This window comes from Adiantum capillus-veneris, chromosome 19 (assembly GCF_014529385.1).
Source record: "Adiantum capillus-veneris isolate H3 chromosome 19, ASM1452938v2, whole genome shotgun sequence".
In the NCBI taxonomy this organism is placed as follows: domain Eukaryota; kingdom Viridiplantae; phylum Streptophyta; class Polypodiopsida; order Polypodiales; family Pteridaceae; genus Adiantum; species Adiantum capillus-veneris.
This window is the reverse complement of record NC_140949.1, coordinates 21,959,712-21,978,022: the sequence shown is the minus strand read 5'-3', so window position 1 is coordinate 21,978,022 and position 18,311 is coordinate 21,959,712. Positions and strand designations below refer to the sequence as shown.

The 18,311-nt window shown below is 43.5% G+C and overlaps 1 protein-coding gene across 5 annotated transcripts in view; it reads left to right on the top strand.

Moving 5' to 3' along the window:
• Nucleotides 1-17,354, top strand: part of LOC147433684 (RNA polymerase II C-terminal domain phosphatase-like 4) — a 104,670-nt gene extending 87,316 nt beyond the window's left edge. For all 5 annotated transcript variants that reach the window (XM_086490323.1, XM_086490321.1, XM_086490322.1 and 2 more), the window contains 7 exons: nucleotides 14,089-14,183; nucleotides 14,267-14,397; nucleotides 14,532-14,721; nucleotides 14,889-15,187; nucleotides 15,317-15,514; nucleotides 16,326-16,376; nucleotides 16,463-17,354. In XM_086490323.1, coding sequence (XP_086346449.1) covers nucleotides 14,089-14,183; nucleotides 14,267-14,397; nucleotides 14,532-14,721; nucleotides 14,889-15,187; nucleotides 15,317-15,514; nucleotides 16,326-16,376; nucleotides 16,463-16,831 — 1,333 coding nt within the window. In that variant the 3' untranslated portion in view covers nucleotides 16,832-17,354. The remainder of the gene's footprint in view (nucleotides 1-14,088; nucleotides 14,184-14,266; nucleotides 14,398-14,531; nucleotides 14,722-14,888; nucleotides 15,188-15,316; nucleotides 15,515-16,325; nucleotides 16,377-16,462) is intronic.
• The last annotated feature ends 957 nt before the right edge of the window (nucleotides 17,355-18,311 follow it).

Genomic DNA, 18,311 nt, shown 5'->3' with positions numbered 1-18,311 from the left:
AGAGCTCTTCTCAAAGCATGGGGTAGCATCAACAACCAACGGGCTCTTATTCTGTTTGATCCTGACAGTACAGACAATTTCATCTCTACAAAGCTAGCTGATGACCTGAATTTACAGCCCAACCGTATGAGCACCTTTGCAAGCTCCTTCTTGAGTAGTGCAATCTCCTCATCTTAGTCCGTCATACAATCTTCGAGTGTGTTTATCTTGCTTTCCTGAGGCGACACTCGTTTTTCAAGTGTCTTTATTGTGCCTAGGAAGCTGCAATTAATCTTGTTGATTGTCAAGTGCAGTGAAAGGGTTTAAGGATTTAGCTCGGATCTAGTACTACGCACAAACATGAGGGAGACTTTACTTCACTTGAAGGAATCAAACTAAACTGAATGTGAGAGAGAGAGAGAGAGAGAGAGAGAGAGAGAGAGAGAGAGAGAGTATGTCGAGTCCCAAACCCTCAAGGGCCCCCTTGCTCTGTTGCCAAAGGAAGTACTTTCTTTATTCTTGCACAAATGCTGATACAAAGACTAAATGTTGAGATGATGATGCTATTTTATTTAGAAGTTACTGATGTTGGGTACTATTGAGATACTGAAGGGTATCTAGGGTACTGCGGGGTATTGCTGGGTACTGATGGGTACTTCTATGTCGACGACGAGGAGGTACTGATGGGTTCTATGTCGACGACGATGACGACGTCAACGAGATATTGATGGGTTCTATGTTGACGATGACGACTTGTTCTATGGCGATGATGACGACGTCGATGACGAGGTACTGATGGGCTCTATGTCGACGACAATGACGACGACGGCTCACCTATGCACCTCTTTGTCGCCTGATGGGTTCTGTGGGATACTGCGGATCCCTATGCTGAGCTATGCATGAGCCAAGCCGAACACAAGGTGTACTATCAGAAACTGCTGACATGTCAATGCCCTGAAGAAGGGAGCTAACTGGCACATGCCGGCCGAGGGACCTAAACCCTAAGAACAACAAGTAACAGAAGAAGAAGTCCTACCAACTTATGGGGACTTCGTTTGATGGGGCCTCAGTGACATAAAGGAAGTAAAATAAAGCAGGACCCACACACACTCACGCAAAAACTGATGATGTGCTTTATAGATGCTCCGCGTTTTGCGTTGACTGCTGATGTGGCAGTTGTACGGAATTCCGCAAAACATGCTGGCAGTTTTTTGGCATTGCTTTTGGACCAGAAGCTTTTGAGTTTTGAAGGCTTTTCACTGTAACTACTTTTCAAGCCAAGGGCCTTTAAATATGAGGTTAGGGCTCATTCTCTAGCATGCTTCGTAGCGAAGGTGCAGAGTCTCGAGTATCGGCTTGTACCGTGTTGATGCAATATAAAGAAATACCGAAAGGGGCGCCAAGGTTTGGGGCCAATACTCTCTAGGGTGGAATTCCTCCACTCTGTGTCATGTGTCGTCTGGTGCCCGTCTTGTAAAAGTGGTAGCGGAGCATTAGGCGTGTGCTTTGCTGAAAGCATACCGGTCCTACAAAAGATCAGATGGAGCTATTGGAATTTTAATTGAGGTATCTTCAGCCTCCGACCCCGGACTTATTAGACACTCCCACCCTAACTTCATCGCGCATCGGGCGCGCTCCCATCTTCATCGTTGTGTCTTACAGGGCACAAGCCATAAAGAACCCAAGACTTGGAATTCATGGATTCAACAAAATATTTCCGTTTTTGCTCAACGAACTCCACGACATTCTTTCGCGGCATCCTCAGCAGAATCTTCCGATGCTGCAAAGTTTTCAACAGTTTTTGAACTACATGTTACCCCCTCTGATGCCCGAGGTGGTACCTCCTCCTCCTCCTGCATCAGAAAGTACGAGAGCTTCCAACTGGCAAATTTCTCAGCCGTCTTTTCCGATCGGGGGAGTTTTTAGGAATATGGTGCAGCAATCTGACCCTGATCCAGTGCAACCGCCTTTGCCTCCACCACCACCATTGCCACCGGCCTACAATGGTTGGAGCCTATATGGATACCCTCATTATCCATACCCGGGATATGCGCCTAAACAACCCAAAGATTTCAAAGATGGTAGCACGACAGTCAAATTTTTCACCTTTTCCGGGATGAAAGATCGCAAGAAAACATTGCAGTTCCTACAACAATTTGACAACATCTGTGCTTTAGGGAACTATATAGAAGAATCCAAGATTTCTTGAGCAGCGGGATTTCTTAAAGATAATGCTATGCGATGGTGGAGTTCAATCGCGACATAACCGCAAGCTTTCAAGACAGTTTTTGCACGTAGTTACACGACTTCTATGTTTGAAGTCCAGAGTTTGGCAGAGTGGGGCAACTTGAAAATGCTTGCCATTGAAACCATGGACGAATATAACCAAAGGTTTCTCGACGTGTACCTTTAGATCTGTTCCCTTGGAGGTCCAATGCGAACGATACACCATTGAACTACCATGACCATTGTAGGAATATTGTCTATCCAAGCAGGTCTCCACCATGCAAGAACTTATGGACCATGCCGCGGTCGGCTACAAACTAATGAAGGTAAAGCTAGAGTTTACCACAGAAGAATCTCCGGCCACTATACCAAAACTCTCGGCAACAACGAACAAATTCTCGAGTCTCTTGAAAATCAACCGCAAAGGCCTCGTTTGATGCCTCAACACCTAGACACCTTAATACAAGAACGCCGATGCTTTGGATGCTTTCAAACAGGGCATAACCATTCTAATTGTCCCAAAAGAACTGATAGACAAGAGGAGCCGACGCCCGCACCGACGATCGACAGAACCCTAGCGCAACCTCCTAATAAGAGAGCTAGACCCGCTATTGGACTAGTTCCTGATATTTATGGCATACGCCTTGAGAGTACAAATGAATTGTGTCGAGCATATGTCAAAGTCAATGGCTTCAAAGCCCTTATTTTCTTTGACCCTGGAGCTACAGAGAACTTTATCCATCCAGAATTCTTAAAGCAAATGCACTTTGATTATGATGCAGAGGGTGGAGAAATTGAAGCTTAGCTAGCCACAGGGCAAACTCAGAAAGTAGTACCGCACATTGGTGCTCTTTGAGCGACTATTCAAGATTATCATGGAAAAGCTGATTTCCACATCATGAAGTTGGGCAATTGCGACGTTCTCTTGGGCATGCCTTGGCATGACAAGAATGATGCGACTCTCGAGGTTCGGAACCTAACCATCACCGTGATGCAAAAGGACATCGTCCTCAAAGTTCGGTTGTTCGAACAAAACCTCGAATTAACTCTCTCTATTTGTTTTTCTTTATAGCTAGAAAGCATTGTTTGTGAAAATTTGTTTGAAATGGATGGTATCTGTTTTGAACTTGTTTTGGTGCCGATTTAAAATGTTTTGACTCTGGTTTTAATATTGGTTTCAATGATTAGTAATTTTACTCCAGGGTGGAGTAGTGAGAGATGATGATTGAAGCCCGAACCCTTGTGGTTAGTTTACGGGGGGAGTATTGTTGTTGTGACTCCCAGCCCGGACCTAGATGGTTATGCGGGAGGAGTATTAAGAAGTCTGAGCATTGGTTACTCTCAACACCTCCAAACGACACAGGCTGGCGGTCTGGAGGGTGTTTGGTTGTAAAAGGCCTCTATATCTCCCGGCCCGGACCTTTTTAGGTTATGCGGGGGGAGTGATGAGGGAGTTGTTGAATATCTCCCGGCCCAGACCTTGTTAGGTTATGCGGGAGGAGTGTTTATCGGCGGCTTTATGTTTCTATGTCTTGTAACATGCAGCTGTGAGCATTTGTGTTGCATTGTGATGTGCCAACTATTGAATATTCCTAATTGGATGAGATTGCCTGGGTATGTAATTTTAGTGGCAAAAACTCACTATGCTGAACTTTGTGTTGATGTATGCTCATGTGTGTGTGTGTGCGTGTGGTGTGTGTTGTGTTGGGGAGCATATGTTAGTTCCTAGTTCTACACCCACTATTGGCCACTGACGACGTTAGTGGGGATGTCGTGGTGTTCAGTCAATACTATGCATGATGGAGCTGATGGCTATATTTTCTTGTGGGTGACTACCATGGATCTATACCTTGCACTTTTCTAAGGGTGAATCTCGGCTTATCCTGGATTCATCTAGGTATATTGTTTAGTCATATAGCGGACATGCAGACTTCACATTGTGAAGTTTTCGTACGAGTTACGACCAATTGTTATTGTGCTAGTTCTTTCTATCTTTTGTGGTGCGTATGTCCTATCAACTACCTCATTTTTGTGCTAATTTTTTCGATTTCATGCTTCTTTTAGTGCTAGGCTTCATTATGATGGAGTCCGTCCTTGATCTCCGACGTCATGATAGAAACTTAGTACGTTGAACTTTGTGTTGATGTATGCTCGTGTGTGCGTGTGCGTGTGGTATGTTTTGTGTTGGGGAGCATATGTTAGTACCTAGTGCTACACCCACTATTGGGCACTGACGACAATAGTGGGGATGTCGTGGTATTTAGTCAATACTATGCATGATGGAGCTGATGGTTATATTGTCTTGTGGGTGATTTCCATGGGTCTATACCTTGCACTTTTCTAAGGGTGAATCTGGGCTTATCCTGGATTCATCTCGGTATGTTTTTAGTCGTATAGCGAATATGAAGACTTCACATTGTGAAATTTTCGTCCGAGTTACGACCAATTGACATTGTGCTAATTCTTTCTATCTTTTGTGGTGCGTATGTCCTATCAACTACCTCATTTTTGTGCTAATTTTTTCGATTTCATGCTTCTTTTAGTGCTAGGCTTCATTATGGCGGAGTCTGCCCTTGATCTCCGAAGTCATGACAGAAACTCAGTACGTTGAACTTTGTCTTCATGTATGGTCGTGTGTGTGTGCGTGTGGTGTGTTTTGTGTTGGGGAGCATATGTTAGTACCTAGTGCTACACCCACTATTGGGCATTGACGACGTTAGTGGGGATGTCGTGGTATTTAGTCAATACTATGCATGATGGAGCTGATGGTTATATTGTCTTGTGGGTGATTTCCATGGGTGTATACCTTGCACTTTTCTAAGGGTGAATCTGGGCTTCACCTGGATTCATCTAGGTATGTTTGTAGTCGTATAGCGGATATGCACACTTCACATTGTAAAATTTTCGTCCGAGTTACGACCAGTTGACATTGTGCTAATTCTTTCTATCTTTTGTGGTGCGTATGTCCTATCAACTAACTCATTTTTGTGCTAATTTTTTCGATTTCATGGTTCTTTTAGTGCTAGGCTTCATTATGGCGGAGTCTGTCCTTGATCTCCGGAGTCATAATAGAAACTCAGTACGTTGAACTTTGTGTTGATGTATGCTCGTGTGTGTGTGTGTGTGTGTGGTGTGTTTTGTGTTGGGGAGCATATGTTAGTACCTAATGGTACACCCACTATTGGGCACTGACGACGTTAGTGGGGATGTCGTGGTATTTAGTCAATACTATGCATGATGGAGCTGATGGTTATATTGTCTTGTGGGTGATTTCCATGGGTCTATACCTTGCACTTTTCTAAGGGTGAATCTGGGCTTATCCTGGATTCATCTCGGTATGTTTTTAGTCGTATAGCGGACATGCAGGCTTCACATTGTGAAATTTTCGTCCGAGTTACGACCAATTGACATTGTGCTAATTCTTTCTATCTTTTGTGGTGCGTATGTCCTATCAACTTCCTCGTTTTTGTGCTAATTTTTTGGATTTCATGCTTCTTTTAGTGCTAGGCTTCATTATGGCTGAGTCTGCCCTCGATGTTGGGAGTCATGACAGAAACTCAGGACGTTGAACTTTGTGTTGATGTATGCTCATGTGTGTTTGTGCGTGTGGTGTGTGTTGTGTTGGGGAGCATATGTTAGTCCCAAGTTCTACACCCACTATTGGGCACTGACGACGTTAGTGGGGATGTCGTGGTATTCAGTCAATACTATGCATGATGGAGCTGATGGTTATGTTGTCTTGTGGGTGACTACCATGGGTCTATACCTTGCACTTTTCTAAGGGTGAATCTGGGCTTGTCTTGGATTCATTTAGGTATATGTAATTTTAGTGCATCAAGAGAGCCGTGGAAGATGATTACGGTCTAGGTGTGATGGCTAGTTTTACTACGCCGGAATATCGAGAGTTTCGATCTGGACAAAAGGAGAAGCTAACTCCTTGATCAAAAGAGCCGAAAGGAGAAGCTAACTCCTTAACAAAAAGAGCAAACTGATTGTCCCTCGGAATGACCCTCGGAAATTTTTGAGCTAACTTGAGTTGTTTTGCAGATATGCTACAATCGCGGACGATTACCCTCTTTCAAGAAGGGGAGATGTCACAAACTGCTGACGTGTCAAAGCCCTGAAGAAGGGAGCCAACTTGCAGATGCTGACCAAGGGGCCTAGACCCTAAGAAGAACAAGTAACAAAAGAAGAAGTCCTACCAACTTATGGGGACCCCGTCCGATGGGGCCCCAGTGACATAAAGGAAGTAAAATAAAGCAGGACCCACACACAAACTCACTCAACAACTGATGACGTGGCAACTGTACGGACGCTCCGCGTTTTGTGCTGACTGCTAACGTGGCAGTTTTATGGAGTTCCGCAAAACGCACTGGCAGTTTTTTGGTATTGCCTTTGAACTAGAAGCTTTTGAGTTTTGAAGGCTTTTCACTGTAAGTGCTTTTCAAGCCAAGGGCTTTCAAATATGAGGTTAGGGCTCATTCTCTGGCATGCTTCCTGGCGAAGGTGCAGAGTCTCGAGTACCGGCTTGTACTGTGTTGATAAAGAAATACCGAAAGGGGCGCCAAGGTTTGGGGCCAATACTCTCTGAGGTGGAATCCCGCCACTCCGTGTCGCGTGTTGTCTCTCTCTCTCTCTCTCTCTCTCTCTCTCTCTCTCTCTCTCTCTCAGTTCTGTATTTATTGAAGTGCAAAAAATCTATTCAGTCTGTTCTTTTCTGTTGGCACGTGGTGCCCGTCTTGTGACAGTACTAGGTGTTGGGGTAGTGTGACGACGACGACGACGAGGAGGCTATGGCTGAATGCCGAAACTGCTAGCGATGCCGATGGCTCGAATCTGCAACCATGGAGAGAGTAAGGGCTGTATTCTGATAGCGATCAAAAGCTGAAAACGCTGGCTGTCTTGGGCTGAGAATGCTGGCCTTGCTGAGCTGAAGCGCTGAGGAAAGTCTGAGGCAAAACGCTGGCCTTTCTCCTCCCCCTGCTTTCTGGGTTCTAAGTGCTGCAAAGGGCTGCCTTTATACCCTCTAAAGGCTGGGTCGAGCAGTACCAAGTCAGCCCTCACAACCAGGCAAATAAAAAGCTGAAAAAGACTTATTAAAAAATACAAAGCTAAAAGGTGGTTCACTTGCGGTAAAACACCCACAAGCTGAAATGCTATTCTGTGCAAGAGAGGGTAGGCAACTATGACCGGCTTGGACATGCACGTCCTGCAAGAGGCTCACAAAGGTGCCATGCTAGACTCTGATTGACGCTAGACTGTATTAGAAGCATGTCCACGTAGCACAAGTGAAGTGCGCACGTGACATTGACGGTCTCACACATTTCTTCTTTGCATTTTTGAATGGCCTGGTCTAGAGGGTCGTCCTTGTCAATTTGTTTCTTCATGCTTGAGAACCGCAATAGGAGAGGTAGAGGTAGAGGGAGGAAGAGATCGAGAGAGACTATGAAGAGAGTTATTTCCACATTATGCATACATTTTTATGCCACATTTGTCGACAATCTCTGCAATTCTGAACCCACATCACACATAAATGTTTATTCCACACCTATCTGCACTCTCTGCAGTTCTGAGAACTCTGAAACTTCTGGAAAATCTGAAAATTTCTCCTGAAACTCTGTGCTTCTGAATTCTCCAAATTTCTCCAGTCAATATCTGAATTCTCTGAATTTGTGCAGGGGAAAGGGCCAAATTTCTTCTGACCGTGATCCAATGCAACTGCCTTTGCCTCCACCACCACCACTGCCACCAGCCTACAATGGTTGGAGCCTATATGGATACCCTCATTATCCATACCCGGGATATGCGCCTAAACAACCCAAAGATTTCAAAGATGGTAGCACGACAGTCAAATTTTTCACCTTTTCCGGGATGAAAGATGGCAAGAAAACATTGCAGTTCCTACAACAATTTGACAACATCTATGCTTTAGGGAACTATATAGAAGAATCCAAGATTTCTTGAGCAACGGGATTTCTTAAAGGTAATGCTATGCAAAGGTGAAGTTCAATCGCGACATAACCGCAAGCTTTCAAGACAGTTTTTGCACGTAGTTACATGACTTCTATGTTTGAAGTCCAGAGTTTGGCAGAGTGGAGCAACTTGAAAATGCTTGCCACCGAAAAGATGGACGAACATAACCAAAGGTTTCTCGACGTGTACCTTTAGATCTGTTCCCTTGGAGGTCCAATGCGAACGATACACCATTGAACTACCATGACCATTGTAGGAATACTGTCTATCCAAGCAGGTCTCCACCATGCAAGAACTTATGGACCATGCCGCGGTCGACTACAAACTGGTGAAGGTAAAGCTAGAGTTTACCACAGAAGAATCTCCGGCCACTATAGCACAACTCTCGGCAACAACGAACAAATTCTCGAGTCTCGTGAAAATCAACCGCAAAGGCCTCGTTTGACGCCTCAACAACGAGACACCTTAATACAAGAATGCTGATGCTTTGGATGCTTTCAAACAGGGCATAACCATTCTAATTGTCCCAAACGCATTGATAGACCAGAGGAGCCGACGCCCACACCAACGGTCGACAGAACCCTAGCGCCACCTCCTACTAAGAGAGCTAGACCCGCTATTGGACTAGTTCCTGATATTTATGGCATACGCCTTGAGAGTACAAATGAATTTTATCGAGCACATGTCAAAGTCAATGGCTTCAAAGCCCTTATTTTCTTTGACCCTGGAGCTACAGAGAACTTCATCCATCTAGAATTCTTAAAGCAGATGCACTTTGATTATGATGCAGAGGGTGGAGAAATTGAAGCTGAGCTAGCCACAGGGCAAACTCAGAAAGTAGTACGACACATTGGTGGTCTTCCAGCGACTATTCAAGATTATCATGGAAAAGCTGATTTCCACATCATGAAGTTGGGCAATTGCGACGTTCTCTTGGGCATGCCTTGGCACGACAAGAATGATGCGACTCTCGAGGTTCGAAACCGAACCATCACCGTGATGCAAAAGGACAAGCCAATCGTCCTCAAAGTTCGGTTGTTCGAACAAAACCTCGAATTAACTCTCTCTATTTGTTTTTCTTTATAGCTAGAAAGTATTGTTTGTGAAAATTTGTTTGAAATGGATGGTATCTGTTTTGAACTTGTTTTGGTGCCTCTCAGCACCTCCAAACGACACAGGGTGGCGGACTGGGGGGCGTTTGGTTGTAAAAGGCCTCTATATCTCCCGGCCCGGACCTTTTTAGGTTATGCGGGAGGAGTGATGAGGGAGTTGTTGAATATCTCCCGGCCCAGACCTTGTTAGGTTATGCGGGAGGATTGTTCATCGGCAGCTTTATGTTTCTATGTATTGTAACATGCAGATGTGAGCATTTGTGTTGCATTGTGATGTGCCAACTATTGAATATTTCTAATTGCATGAGATTGCTTGGATATGTAATTTTAGTGACAGAAACTCACTACGCTGAACTTTGTGTTGATGTATGCTCATATGTGTGTGTGCATGTGGTGTGTGTTGTGTTGGGGAGCATATGTTAGTTCCTAGTTCTACACCCACTATTGGCCACTGATGACGTTAGTGTGGATGTCGTGGTGTTTAGTCAATATTATGCATGATGGAGCTGATGGCTATATTGTCTTGTGGGTGACTACCATGGATCTATACCTTGCACTTTTCTAAGGGTGAATCTCGGCTTATCCTGGATTCATCTAGGTATATTTTTTAGTCGTATAGCGGACATGCACACTTCACATTGTGAAGTTTTCGTCCGAGTTACGACCAATTGATATTGTGCTAGTTCTTTCTATCTTTTGTGGTGCGTATGTCCTATCAACTACCTCATTTTTGTGCTAATTTTTTCGATTTCATGCTTCTTTTAGTGCTAGGCTTCATTATGACGGAGTCCGTCCTTGATCTCCGACGTCATGACAGAAACTCAGTACGTTGAACTTTGTGTTGATGTATTCTCGTGTGTGCGTGTGCGTGTGGTATGTTTTGTGTTGGGGAGCATATGTTAGTACCTAGTGCTACACCCACTATTGGGCACTGACTACAATAGTGGGGATGTCGTGGTATTTAGTCAATACTATGCATGATGGAGCTGATGGTTATATTGTCTTGTGGGTGATTTCCATGGGTCTATACCTTGCACTTTTCTAAGGGTGAATCTGGGCTTATCCTGGATTCATCTCGGTATGTTTTTAGTCGTATAGCGAATATGAAGACTTCACATTGTGAAATTTTCGTCCGAGTTACGACCAATTGACATTGTGCTAATTCTTTCTATCTTTTGAGGTGCGTATGTCCTATCAACTACCTCATTTTTGTGCTAATTTTTTAGATTTCATGCTTCTTTTAGTGCTAGGCTTCATTATGGCGGAGTCTGCCCTTGATCTCCGGAGTCATGACAGAAACTCAGTACGTTGAACTTTGTGTTGATGTATGCTCGTGTGTGTGTGTGTGTGTGTGTGCGCGTGTGGTGTCGTTTGTGTTGGGGAGCATATGTTCGTACCTAGTGCTACACCCACTATTGGGTACTGACGACGTCAGTGGGGATGTCGTGGTATGTAGTCAATACTATGCATGATGGAGCTGATGGTTATATTGTCTTGTTGGTGATTTCCATGGGTTTATACCTTGCACTTTTCTAAGGGTGAATCTGGGCTTATCCTGGATTCATCTAGGTATGTTTTTTGGTCGTATAGCGGACATGCAGACTTCACATTGTGAAATTTTCGTCCGAGTTACGACCAATTTACAGTGCTAATTCTTTCTATCTTTTGTGGTGCGTATGTCCTATCAACTTCCTCATTTTTGTGCTAATTTTTTGGATTTCATGCTTCTTTTAGTGCTAGGCTTCATTATGGCGGAGTCTGCCCTTGATCTTCGGAGTCATGACAGAAACTCAGTACGTTGAACTTTGTGTTGATGTATGCTCATGTGTGTGTGTGTGCATGTGGTGTGTGTTGTGTTGGGGAGCATATGCTAGTACCAAGTTCTACACCCACTATTGGGCACTGACGACGTTAGTGGGGATTTCGTGGTATTTAGTCAATAGTATGCATGATGGAGCTGATGGTTATATTGTCTTGTGGGTGACTACCATGGGTCTATACCTTGCACTTTTCTAAGGGCGAATATGGGCTTATCTTTGATTCATCTAGGTATATGTAATTTTAGTGCATCAAGACACCCGTGGAAGATGAGTACGGTGTGGGTGTGATGGCTAATTTTACTACGCCGGAATATCGAGAGTTCCGATCTGGACGAAAGGAGAAGCTAACTCCTTGATCAAAACAGCCGAAAGGAGAAGCTAACTCCTTAACAAAAAGAGCAAACTGATTGTCCCTCGGAAATTTTTGAGCTAACTTGAGTTGTTTTGCAGATATGCTATAATCGCGGACGATTACTGTCTTTCAAGAAGGGGAGATGTCACCAACTGCTGACGTGTCAAAGCCCTGAAGAAGGGAGCCAACTTGTAGATGCTGACCGAGGGGCCTAGACCCTAAGAAGAACAAGTAACAGAAGAAGAAGTCCTACCAACTTATGGGAACCCCGTCCGATTGGGCCCCAGTGACATAAAGGAAGTAAAATAAAGTAGGATCCACACACAAACTCACTCAACAACTGATGACGTGGCAACTGTACGGACGCTCCGCGTTTTGTGCTGATTGCTAACGTGGCAGTTTTATGGAGTTCCGCAAAACGCACTGGCAGTTTTTTGGTATTGCCTTTGAACTAGAAGCTTTTGAGTTTTGAAGGCTTTTCACTGTAAGTGCTTTTCAAGCCAAGGGCTTTCAAATATGAGGTTAGGGCTCATTCTCTGGCATGCTTCCTGGCGAAGGTGCAGAGTCTCGAGTATCGGCTTGTACTGTGTTGATGCAATGTAAAGAATACCGAAAGGGGCGCCAAGGTTTGGGGCCAATACTCTCTGAGGTGGAATCCCGCCACTCCGTGTCACGTGTCGTCTCTCTCTCTCTCTCTCTCTCTCTCTCTCTCTCTCTCTCTCTCTCTCTCAGTTCTGTATTTATTGAAGTGCTAAAAATCTATCAGTCTGTTCTTTTCTGTTGGCACGTGGTGCCCGTCTTGTGACAGTACTAGGTGTTGGGGTAGTGTGTCGACGACGACGACGAGGCTATGGCTGAATGCCGAAACTGCTAGCGCTGCCGATGGCTCGAATCTGCAACCATGGAGAGAGTAAGGGATGTATTCTGATAGCGATCAAAAGCTGAAAACGCTGGCTGTCTTGGGCTGAGAATGCTGGCCTTTCTGAGCTGAAGTGCTGAGGAAAGTCTGAGGCAAAACGCTGGCCTTTCTCCTCCCCCTGCTTTTTGGGTTCTAAGCGCTGCATAGGGCTGCCTTTATACCCTCTAAAGGCTGGGTCAAGCAGTACCAATTCAGCCCTCACAACCAGGCAAATAAAAAGCTGAAAAAGACTTATTAAAAAATACGAAGCTAAAGGGTGGTTCACTTGCGGTAAAACACCCACAAGCTGAAATGTTATTCTGTGCAAGAGAGGGTATGTAACCATGCTAGGTTCTAAGCTTACTCTGATTGACGCTAGACTGTATTAGAAGCATGTCCACTTAACACAAGTGAAGTGCGCACGTGACATTGACGGTCTCGCACATTTCTTCTTTGCATTTTTGAATGGCCTGGTCTAGAGGGTCGTCCTTGTCAATTTGCTTCTTCATGCTTGAGAACCGCAATAGGAGAGGTAGAGGTAGAGGGAGGAAGAGATCGAGAGACACTATGTAGAGAGTTATTTCCACATTATGCATACATTTTTATGCCACATTTGTCGACAATCTCTGCAATTCTGAACCCACATCACACATAAATGTTTATTCCACACCTATCTGCACTCTCTGCAGTTCTAAGAACTCTGAAACTTCTGCTGAAAGTCTGTGCTTCTGAATTCTCCAAATCTGCAGTCAATATCTGAATTCTCAGAATTTCTGCAGCGGGAAGGGCCAAATTTCTTCTGACTGAAAGGGGGGGGGGGGGGGGGGGGGGGACCGCGAGAGGGGTGGGCTGAGGGGGTGGTAGAGAAGAGGATCTGATTGGCATTTCAACAGGTTCCTTTGCATGAACATCATGACGGTCTTTATTCAGAAAATAAATAACAGAAGTTACCAATAGGCCTTCCAGATAACTCCATGGTTGTACCCCATAGCCAAATGGAAGAGTACTTTTAATTATTGAAATGGGTTGACCATCTTCATATTGGGTAATCAAATACTCAAAGCGATTTGGGTCGATAACTTTACTCTGTTGGATATATTCCTCACTAGAAGATGGCATTCTAGGTTGCACAACATGGTTGTATGGCCACAATGGCCCTGCATGTGCATTTTATTCCATTTGCAGATTTATGAGAGCTAGATGAGCCCTAAACAGGACGCCCCTGCACACACAAACCTTACCTAGCCTTGCTTTTTGTGGTGCTAAGTGCCAAGGGCTGTCAAAAATGCCTACTAGAAAAGCACCAAATCAACCTTATGAATCCCAGCTGGTGGGCAACCCATAAACAGCTGAAAATTTCGAGTGCCAATGATTTCCCAAAAAAACAGCCAGAGGAAGAAAATCAGCAGGAGAGAGAAAAATCAGCTAAGAGTGAAATGGAGATCCTGGAGCTCTGAGTCAACACTAAAAGGGTGATAAAGCCACTTAGGCTCTCTTTACTATGATTTGCGTATGGTGGACAAATTTGGAAGATAAGAGCACTTCTGTAGGGCTGTGATAGTCTGATAGACTCGATGGTGACTTTTCTTTGTTTGTTACTTTTGTGTGCTTAGGCCTCAATCTCTTGCTTCTGAACTGACTTGTTTCTGCTGTTTTTGATGTTTTAAAGTATATTTAAAAAAAAGAGAATTTCAGTGTAGTAAGAAGATTTTAATTTGTGTTTTGCAGAAATACAAAAAAACGGAAACATTATGAGAGTGATTTGGATGACTCATTGAGACATACACTCTCGAGCAAAGTTGTTGCTGATAATAAGTGTAACGGTATGTTTATTTCTTGGCATTCATAAGCATTCGTGTTGGAGATTTGGCAGTCAATTATCTCACTTTATTTGTCGTTATATCAGGTAACATAGATGCAAATCGTTGTCCGCCCCATCCTGGGTATCTACATGGCCTATGTATTCGATGTGGCTTTCTAAAGACGCTTGATGATATCATTGATGAGCGGAATGTGGCCCTGCGATATATTCATGCGGTTTGTACGAGTTTCTTAGAAAGTTTTTGTTGTTTGTTCTTCCGTGATTATTCTTGCTTGCTTAGAAAGTTTCTTTGTTTGAGTAGACATATACCAGTTAACCTTAAAAGTTTTGATTATTGGTTCTACCGCAGGGTTTGGAGGTCTCTAATCAAGAGGCAGATAGAATCAGAAGCAATGAGCTCGAAAAGATCCTTCTTAGGAAAAAACTCTATCTCGTACTGGACCTCGACCACACTCTTCTAAATTCAGCAAGATTCATTGAGGTTACTTCAGATGAGGATGCTTACCTGCAAGCTGTTTACATGGTGAAAGAAAGCATATGTAGGACCCTTAACATGCTTATGTCCTGCTTTATTACGTGTTTTGCATCTTTAGCATGCTTGCTTCTCTTTCTACCCTTCAGACCCCTTATTATGTTGCTATTGCATGTTCTGTCATTTTCTTGATAGAAGATAACTCATTTGCTGAGATGTGTGTATTCTTTGCAGCACCTGAGCTACGTAAAGAAACTGGCCTTTACAATCTTCACAGTCTACAAATGTGGACTAAGTTGCGTCCTTTTGTGCATGATTTTCTCAAAGAAGCTAGCAGGCTGTTTGAGCTTCATCTATACACCATGGGTGAGAGAATCTATGCACAGACAATAGCACAAATACTGGACCCATTGGGCCATTTGTTTGGAAGCCGTGTCATTTCCCAAGGAGAAAGCACATGTCGAACCACAAAAGATCTAGATGTTCTATTGGGTGCAGAATCAGCAGTCATAATTTTGGATGACACTGAGGCGGTTAGTTAACTTTGTCGAATCATGTTTTTCCCTTGTTAGGTGAATTCCAATTTCTGGTTGAACGCCATTAGTACGTACAAGGGTGTTATGATTGATGTCTAACATGGTTAGTCTACTACATTTTCATAGGTCTGGCCAAGGAATAAAGACAATCTTATCTTGATGGAACGGTATCACTTCTTTGGTTCAAGCTGTAAACACTTCGGAATTGCCAGTGCATCTCTATTGGAAGCAGAGAAAGACGAGAGTGAAGATGATGGTACCTTGGCTAATACCTTGAAGCTACTACGCCAAATACATACGGCCTTTTTTGATGGATATTATCAGGTGCATGTCTTATATTTTAAAAGATTCTGCTATTAATGGCAGAGACATCTAGCCTCATTTCGAGGACAGGCCATAGAGAGCACCCACTTATCATTGTCTTCTTTGCATTCTCTTATGTCCTTGGTATAAACTTGCATAGGTATAACTTGATGCTCTACCTGATTTGCTTGGAACCTTTGTTTTGGTATCGCTAACTGTGAAATAATGTGTGCCCCAAATATTGCTAGCTGATTATCCAGTTCCATTGTCTTCAAAAGTAGAAGTGCAAGCTGAAATTGGAGTGAAATTCAGAGCACTGCTTTGGACTAAGGTTCCAAAGCAGTGCTCTGAATGGATAGACAAACTGGCACTTGGATAACTTGCCTACGCTAGCTTACAAACCTGACAATAAAGGGTGATGCTCTCGTTTTATTGCCAAATTGTCTTGGATCGGTTGATGAAGAAAAAGCAGAATCTGTCAGGTGATTGACAAGGGTGTATATGGATCGCTCTCGGACAGCATAGGCTGAATATAGAGATGTCAACACAGGTTTTTGAGATGCTAGTTATTCTTGAGTACATGTATTCTCTGTAGATATCATATTGTTTCTGTCAGACCAAGTTAAATATTTACATGAGAGAGGGCAAGGCATGATGAGTTGTCTGTCTATTAATTGTATGCTATGTCAGAGTTTTCCTACATCTCCTCAGTAGTGTACTCCCTAATGTTGGCCTAGGATAAATTGGCTTTCGTCAATTTGTACTTTTATTGTATCATTTAGTATCTGGAAATGTGCTCGTGTTGTTTTGAAAGGCGATTTGTGACTTACAGGATGCAAAAGGAGGAACTCAGACATATGAGGGGGAACAAGATGTGAGAAAGGTATTTTTCTGTAACATATTATCGTGATGATAATGTGATTTTTTTAAACTCAGGTGCATAGTTCCCTTTGCTCTTTTGCTTTTCAGATTCTACGAACTATCAGGTCGAGGGTGCTTGCTGGATGTGTATTGGTCTTTAGCAGAATATTTCCAACCGGACTTTCTTCACCAGAGACGCATCCATTATGGCGGCTCGCAGAAAGTCTTGGTGCGATTTGCTCCAATTCTCTGAATGCCAGTGTCACGCATGTAGTGGCAGTTGACAAAGGTACAGACAAAGCAAGATGGGCACAAGAGCAGAACCGTCATTTGGTTCATCCCAGATGGGTTGAAGCTGCACTCCATACATGGAGGCAGCCTTGTGAAGAATTTTACTCAGTAAGTGATGCACCATGCCTGACCACTTTCTCAAAGACCGTGAACAAGGAGCGGCCAGCAGACCCAGAGATAACATGACCATCTTTATGCTGCTATCAAGATCCAATGGCCACATTTTATGTCAGATTTCTGCCATGTCTATGTTGGAGCTTGAGAGAGGGATCTACAACAACGAGAATCAGTTCGCCTAGATGTGGAGCTCTCTAAAGGTGTGCATCAAGATATATTTTGCACTGCATGGATTGCTTCTTGTGCCATTTCAGGACATTTGTGTGTGAGAGCCATGTAAAGGACTGGTTTATGATGAGCATGTTTACTGCATAGCAGTGCGGTCGAGCGTCGTGGCTTTTTGACGAGCTTAACTAATGAAGATGATCAACAGTTTTTCTCTATTTCAGCAGATCACCAGATTTTGTGTACTTGAATAAATACAAGTTAACAATCTCTGTGGTATGGATGGTTTTGATATATCATAGAAGACCTGTCGCGCGTTTTAACAAAGTGCATTCCCAAAAGCAGGTGTGAAGCCTGAATGTATTGATGTTGTGCATTGATGTATTGATCTTTGAGGTCTCTTGGGATTGTTCTTACGACATTAAAATCTCTCTCTTCTACTCTTTCTAGTCTACACCCTCTTTTAACTTTCTAGATTATGAACTCAAAATACCCACTTTTCCTCTCTCCAGCTTTAAAGTGTTGGAACACTTCAATTTTCTCAATCTTGAATCAGTATAAGCAACATACAAATGGTCATGGGGGTGGTACATTTTGTTGGATCTTGTTATATTCTATTTGCATGGGTCTTCAAAGAGACCCTATGTTCACAAAGTAGTCATTCTTATAATTCTTTTTTTCTAGGCCAACCCAGGCAGTAGTTTCATGCTAAAATTGTTGGCCTTGGAGGTGGCCATCTATTTATTTTGTGGCCCCATCTTTTGATTGTACATTGGTAGTAGGTATTTTTATTTTGTTTTGGAGGTCCTTTTTCAAATGGCCTTGCATTATGTTAGTAGTTATATTAGTCGTCGTAATTTTGAAAGGATTTTTCCCTGAATTATATCGGCTATGTAGGGGTTGCATCATCTTTGTTGGATGAGATGTATGTTTCAATCTCTCTCAAGTATTGGATCATAGCTTTGAAGCTTTCTTTATCTCAACACGGGGCCAAGGTTAAAGGGGTTCAAATGAGAGATGGTTTGTCAAAGAGTAAGGTTAGCTAATAGAGCTTCAAAACCTTAAGGCTAGCTTCATTAAAGACCTCCCCAAAGGTTAGTGTTAAAAGTTCTTGGACCTTAGGCAAGCTAGGACTCTGCTTGAGGTCGGAACCCGGCCCAAGCTTGAGATGCTTGTCGTGATTGCTGACTAAGGTGCTTGATGTGCTTGTTGTGCTTGCTGCTAAAGTGCTTGAGGTGCTTGTCATGCTTGCTGATTAAGGTGCTAAGGTGCTTAAGGGGTTCAAGGTGTTCCCAAAATTAAACATGATTCCTACTTAAGGGGGGGTGAGGCCTCATTGTAGGAGCATGAGAGAGAACACACACCCTCATACAAGGCAAGCTTG